Source organism: Ailuropoda melanoleuca, chromosome 5, assembly GCF_002007445.2.
Source record: "Ailuropoda melanoleuca isolate Jingjing chromosome 5, ASM200744v2, whole genome shotgun sequence".
Taxonomy (NCBI): Eukaryota; Metazoa; Chordata; class Mammalia; order Carnivora; family Ursidae; genus Ailuropoda; species Ailuropoda melanoleuca.
In genome coordinates this window covers 61416432-61422944 of record NC_048222.1, presented here as the reverse complement: position 1 = coordinate 61422944, position 6513 = coordinate 61416432, and the positions used below count along the sequence as shown (strand labels likewise).

General features: G+C 48.8%; 1 protein-coding gene across 5 annotated transcripts; it reads right to left on the bottom strand.

Moving 5' to 3' along the window:
* Nucleotides 1-200: 200 nt before the first annotated feature.
* ELL3 (elongation factor for RNA polymerase II 3) lies at nt 201-3979 on the bottom strand. Of its 5 annotated transcripts, none has more exons than XM_034661046.1 (11): nt 3725-3979; nt 3459-3494; nt 2990-3102; nt 2676-2877; nt 2305-2586; nt 1949-2135; nt 1821-1863; nt 1524-1695; nt 1339-1383; nt 1211-1244; nt 201-219 (listed from the first exon to the last, which is right to left on the bottom strand). In XM_034661046.1, coding segments are annotated over exons 1-11 (1248 nt in total). In that variant the 5' UTR covers nt 3857-3979; the 3' UTR covers nt 201-217. The 5 variants fall into 5 exon arrangements, with proteins under 5 accessions (XP_034516937.1, XP_011225612.1, XP_002913223.1 ...); XM_011227310.3 differs by lacking the exon at nt 201-219 and having other exon boundaries at nt 664-1244; nt 2305-2380; nt 2507-2586; nt 3725-3975; XM_002913177.4 differs by lacking the exon at nt 201-219 and having other exon boundaries at nt 664-1244; nt 1949-2132; nt 2305-2380; nt 2507-2586; nt 3725-3975.
* Between the last annotated feature and the right edge of the window lie 2534 nt (nt 3980-6513).

Below are 6513 nucleotides of genomic sequence, written 5' to 3'. Positions count from 1 at the left end.
GCATGTTTATACTTCCCAAGGGCTATTCTCTGCCCCAAAATGCCCTGAATGGGTGTGGCATCAGGTTGGGGTTCCATCCAAGTTGTTTCAGGAATTGCTGACACTGCTGGGTGCAGCTCTCTCCCCCAAAGCCCAGGGTGTGGCCCATTAACTTCCCTCTCCAGTGGAACTGGGAAAGACGGTATCATTCCTGTTGTGAATGAAGCATCCACTTTCCTTCTGCAACAATGAGCAACAAAAAGGACAGGATGGATGTGATCTTTTGTTTAAATGAATTTCCCTCTTTTTGTGGGTAAATCCAAATCCTATCTGCAGTTGAAGTTTTCAGTACTGGATAATTGCAGATAGGAGCCCTAATTGTAGGTGATCCTCAACCTCTGTGTTTTGAAAAAGAGAACTTTGTTCCTATTGTAATCTCTAGCTGTCAATTATAAGATGGATTTGATAGAGCCCTAATAGTAAAATATATATCAGGATCATCCTTAGTGCTTTGAAAAAGTAAAGATGCCTAACCATAATCTTGAAGGTTCTAATTCATAAGACCTGGGCTGGGATCTGGAGATCCAATTTTTTAGAGCACCTAAGAAGTGGTTCAGATAAAAACCACTGCCTTGGATTTAAGGAAAGCATATAAACTTGTACAGAGGACACAGAAGCAAACAGTTTTCATTTTTCAGCCATGTTTGTAAAAAGAATTCACTTTCAGTACAGGGGGAACAACCAAGCCCTTTCCCATTATATCCAGGTATATTACAAGCTCTGTTACCAGAAGTTCTCATTACTGTTTCTTTAGGAAGGCTACCAGGCTAAATTCTAATGTTCTCAAGGTATCTTGTCCTGGAAATGGTGTCATTTCTCAGGATTTGAAAATGACTTGGCTGAGCTAAAGATGAAGAAGCCAAGCCTCTCTCCTGGGCACAGCAGTGGAGTCTTGGCACTGTGCCCAAACCCTAAAAAGTAAAATATGGCAACAATGAAAGTCAGACCTTAAGGAATCTTAGAAGATCAACTCTCGTACTTGCCATCATGGCCTCAGCAATAAGAGCAGACAGTTGCACTCTGTGTAGTTCATAGCTGCTTTGTTCCTTCATATCTCACTGAGCAGAACAAGGGTAAAGAGCCCTCTGACAGCTTCAGCTGCCCCTGTTCTTTTCCTCAAACTCCAGGATAAGACCTTTAATGTGGGACAATTTCTGATGCAGGTACTCACAGCGACGCTTTTCTTCCCTATAACCTGGGTACCGCTGCAGAGAAAAAGCATCCATGTCAAAAAAACAAAACAAAAACAAGGATTTATCATTTCTGCCTTCTTGCTACCGTGCCCAGACCTTGTCTTACCTTCCTGAACTTTTTATATTCCTGGACTATTTTTTCTTCCAGCACCTGAAACAAAAAAAAAATGCTAGCACTAACTTTCGCCTTGAGAAAAATCTCCACTTTTCTTAAAGGAGAGAAGTAACTTCCCACCTCATTCTGCTAACTAATAGAGATTAATTTTTCTCTCAAAACGGACCAGTCCTTACCTTGTGTTCTGGAGTTCCTCGCTGAACTCTCTTGATCTCAGCTCCCAGCTCTATGAATCTTTGGCTTGCAGCCCCAACACGAGCATGTAGGATGCGGTATTCAGTATAATCTGTCTCAAAGTCCTGCTCGTAAGCATGTTGCTGCTCTGCACTGTGGATGGCCCTGTATTGCCTGCCAGGAGCAGAGAGTTGCCACCTTCAATTTCATTGCCCTGAAAGCTTCAAGCTCCCAGGCAGTTTATCCTAATATCTCATATGCACAAGGCTTGATAAAATTGGAAGTAGCAGGAGACTCACAGGAGGTAATCTGGTACCTCTTCGGGGCTTGGGGATTCAGAATCTAGGAAGGAGGCAAGATGACACAAGACTGATTATATAGGTCTTTTTTCCACTAGGGCAGTTTAACCCTTTTCTCATTAACTCACCTGCTTGAACTGAGGGACTTTGTTCCAGCCTGGGACCCATGTCTTCATCCTTATCTTCTTGTTCCCAATCTTCTCCCTCTTGTAGGTCCTGATGGGGTGGCTCTTGTAGGGGACTTGGAGCTAAAGGCAGAGTTCTGAGCCTCTTTTCTTTTGGTCCTAGAGCAGTTGTAGGTGCTGGACGCTTCTGCTGGGGAAAATGTCACATAAACAGTAACCCAGAAAGCCTAGTCTGCCCAACTCTTGAAAACTAATTTCATAGAATGAGCTCTGGGAGCATCAAAATGAAGGCTCCTAATTTTAAAATTTTAGCCTAATTGGACAAGGATTTCTGAAAAACCCTTGCTATTACAACTTACCCTGTCCAAATGTTTCTGGCTAGCAGAGGAAGGCAGTGCCTGTTCAAGTTCTCTGTTTGGAAGATAGGTCTGGTTTCTAGGATATTTGAAGAGGGAATGGGAGAGATGAAGACCAAGATCTCTTATTACAGCATTTAGGGTAGAGATTAGAAAGGAAGACAATACCAGCGATTCGCAGCTTAGTCCCACCTGCCCCAAGTACCTCAGTTCCCACTGTGCTATGTGTTCCTTTGAGGATCCTGGGAGTGACTGTCCTTGGCTGCTTGCCAGTGGATCTGGCACCTGGCAGGGAAAGTGGTAGAGGCACTTGGCTCCCTGGGCTTCAGGCTTTGCCCCACCTTATTCCAGTTACCTACAGTTTCTGGCCTCACCTCTTTTAGTGCCATCTGTGGCTGTGAAACTGTGTCTTCTTCAGAATAGTCTCTGGTGTTCTGCCAAGTCTCAGGATCTATGGCACTGTTCATCAGATTATGCCTCTGAACTGTAGATGGGGCTGGGATGGAATCCAAGGCTGCCCAAATAGTGAGGCGCCCCCTGAGTGGGCCCAGACAGTGCAGGTGGTTAGGTCCAGATCTGGAAAGGGGTGGAGGAAAAATACCAGGAAGGCGGAGAACTTTTAAGTACCTCTGAAATTAGCCTTCCCCTTTCCACAAACCCTTTTTACCTGCTACCTGTTCCCCCTTACCTGCCTAAGCGTTGGCACACAAGGTCCAAGCCACCACCAGGGCCCTCCTGGCCACACTGGGACACTGTGAAGGAGAAGAGGCAGGACCAGCCAGGGCCTGGGAACCTCAGATACTGCGGGCAAAAGGAGAACCATAAACCCCGTGAAGCCAGCCCCTCCCCCTTCCTCCCATTGCCATTCTTCCCTGAACCAACCTAAGATTGAAGATGGGTCCCACGGGGCTCGTTAGTACACCAGGTGCAGCTGGGCTTGAGTTCCCCAGGAGGCTGAGACGGCACAGTCTCCTTAACCGCAGTCTCCTGGGACCACAACCCTAGCAGCCTCCTCCGCCCCACTCGGGGGGTTCAGTTCTCGGAACTTCCTCGGACCATGACTGGTCTCAGCCTCCCGCCATGACTGCACCTTCCCGGAGCCCACTTCTGTTCTCCCCGCGCCCCGCCTTTTTCACACACTCTAGGCCCGCGCTTACCCCTCGGTTGCCTTGGAAAGCGATCACTGGCCGAACCTACGGGGAGAGCAGATGCGAACTGAACACAGATGAAGTGGCATTCCCAGGATCCGGCGTCGGGTGCCCGGGCGGGGACCTGCCTCTCCAGCTTCACTTGAAGAGGTGGAGAGGTCGGAGCCTGCGGATGCCGCTTCCCATCCCCAGGTCCCTTCGCCAGGGTCACCCGCTGAGGCCCGAGATCCCGAGGGGTAGAGGTTAGGGAAGACCGGGCCAGGGATCTGCCGCACCTGTTGCCGCCGACACTCTTGCAGCGCCCGAAGGGCCGCGTCGTTCAGCCTGAACATCAGAAAGCTGGTCCCGGCAGCGGGGGTGAAGGAGAGCTGGAGCTTCCCACTCAGAAGCTCCTGGGGTCCCTCCATGGCTGCGAGGTCGAGCGCAAGCAGAACAAGAGCCACGGACGAGGGCCACCACCACCACCTCTGCTGTGCAACGCTAGGCTGGCACTCTTGGTAGCCCAGGTCGGCCCCGCCCTCCACCAGGACCCACCCCCGGCCCCACCCCCAGCCAGCGCCACCCCTGAGGTTTCCCAGCCGCGTGCGCGGTGCTTCGCTTTCCCCTAGACTTTTGCGTGGGCCCACCCCCACGGGTTTCTGGATGGGCACGCACCGCTTTCGGCTTTCGGAAGGGGCTATCGCAGTTTCGGGGGAAAGTCTGCGGCCAACTTTAGAACCCCCTTTCCCCCCGCCAGTTTTGCCTCAGTTTCGCCAGCCAACCTGAACTCGGAGTTGCGGTCTGTAAGCGAAGCTGAACTGCAACCTCTAGAGGGTTTTAGACGCAGAGGGGCGGGGAGGGCCTGGTTGCTGGGCTGGCTCAGCAGACCGCGCCTCAGAGGACAAGAGTTCCCAAGGGATCGGAGGATGGCGGACCCGAAGGGGTATTTCTGACGCCAACACCTGGTGCAGCGCTTTCGCTTTTTCCCGCCTGCAGTACTGCTGCGGACCCGAAGACGGTTTCTAACTGAAGCTGGAGAGAAAATCAGGTCCGGTGGGTGTCGCGGGCTGGAGCGGACCCCTCCCGCCCCCACCGGTGGGTGGGGATAGGGGATGTGGGTGGTGGCAGGGGAGTTGCAGAGCAAAGGGAGGATTCAGTCCCAGGTCACTGCTCCTGGCCTATACAGGTGCGACTGGTGTGAAAGGGAGCCGGCCCACTCCCTCACGAGGGCCAAGAAGTGCCACGAAGTTGTGAGACATTCTGGAGGTTCGGATTCTGGCGCATTGAGACCGCAGGAATTCCTGGTGTCTCCACTTGTCCCTGTTTGGGCATGTTTTCCAAGAGCCCTGAAGTTCTCTTTCCTAGGCAGGATCCCTCTGCTAAATCCCCGGACCTACAAAATTCCAGGTGATCTTAATGTCCTCCACCCCAAATCAAAGTACCTATACATTTGCCAAAACTCATCACTAGTACACCTAAAATGTGTATATTTTAATGTATGTAAATTAGACTTCAATAAAGGTAATTTTAAAAGTCAGTGCGGTAATCTCCAACTCCAACAACAAAAACATTTACCTGTCCATCTCCTTAGGGCTTTCTGCTTCCGCGGGTGACCGTTTGTTAGTTTGATAAACAGTGTGGCGGTAGGTAAAGCTGGTTTCCCAGGGTTCCTTTTCTTCTCAGATGACATCTGTGGACTTCTGTTGGATTTTCCTGGATTTAAACTCAAAGGAGAGCCTAGAATGGTGAAAATTTTCAGAGAAGAGGGAAGGAGCAGTGCTTTAAGAGGAGGCAAATGGGAAAGATATTTGGGGAAGGGAGAAAGGAGGGAGGAATCTAAAATATGTTGGATGTTTATTGTGTGTCAAAATCTTTGCATGTTATTTAATCCCTAAAATAACTTTAGAGTAGGTATTATCACCACATTTTTCATTTATTCAATCAACAAATATTTATTGAGCATTTCCTCTGTATCAGACATTGTACTATATCCTTGGGATGCATCAATGAACAGATTTCTTGTTTGGAGAGATTACATTCTTTTTTTTAAAGTAGGCTGCATGCATGGAGCCTAATAAGGGGCTTGAACTCAGGAGCCTAATAAGGGGCTTGAACTCATGACCCTGAGATCAAGCCCTGAGCTGAGATCAAGAGTCAGTCAATTAACTGACTGAGCCACCCATGCGTCCCCTGTAGAGTTTATATTCTAGAGGGGAAGGAGACACTATAAACAAACCTAAGAAATAAGCATAAGAAATATAGTGTATGTTGGGGTGCCTGGGTGGCTCAGTGGGTTGGGCATCTGCCTTCTGCACAAGTCACGATCACTGGGTTTCTGGATCAAACCCCATGTCGGGTTACCTGCTCAGCAGGGAGTCTGCTTCTCCCTTTCCCTCTGCCTCTCCCCCTGGCTTATGCTCTCTCTCTCTCAAATCAATACAATCTAAAAAAAAAAAAAAAAAGAAATATAGTGTATGTTAAAAGGTGATAAGTGTTATAGCTAAAAGAAAAAATAGAGCAAGGTAAGTGGGTTTGGAAGTGGAGGAGGAGGAAGTAGAGGAGGTTGGAGAGGGCTGACTGTATATTAAGTAAGGTGATAAGAGAAAGCCTTATGGAGAAGATGAAATTTGAGCAATGCCCTAAGGAGGTGAGGGGATTGGCCAAGACATACCGTTGGAGGAAATGCTTTCTAGGCAGAGGGACTAGCCACTGCAAACTCTGAGTCAGAAGTGTGCCTGGGGTGTTTAAGGAAAAGTTGAGGCCTGCATAACAGGACCAAAGTGAGTAAGGGGAAGAGTAATAAGAGATGAAGTCAAGAAGGTAATGGAGCAGGGGCAGATCAGGTGCTGGAGGGCCTTATGGGCCATTATAAGGACTTTGGCTTTTACTTTGAGTGAAATGGTGACTCACTGCAAGGTTTTGAGCAGAGGAGTAATACGAAATCACCTCTATTTTCAAAGGATCACTCTAGTTGCTGTGTTAAGTGCAGACTGTAGAGGGACAAGGATAAAAGCAGTATGATCTGTCAGTGGGCTACTGCAATAACTCAAGCTAGAAATGGTGGCGGATTGTACTAGGCAGTAAC

What these genes read in the sequence shown, in the direction of transcription:
- ELL3 (XM_034661044.1), bottom strand. Translation starts at nt 3,856, where the DNA reads ATGGAGGGACCCCAGGAGCTTCTGAGTGGGAAGCTCCAGCTCTCCTTC. An exon ending in AAGTCCCTCAGTTCAAGCAG is followed by an intron (nt 1,864 to 1,948) that starts GTGAGTTAATGA and finishes CCTCCTTCCTAG; the next exon opens with ATTCTGAATCCCCAAGCCCC. An exon ending in GAGGTACCAGATTACCTCCT is followed by an intron (nt 1,696 to 1,820) that starts GTGAGTCTCCTG and finishes TGCTCCTGGCAG; the next exon opens with GCAATACAGGGCCATCCACA.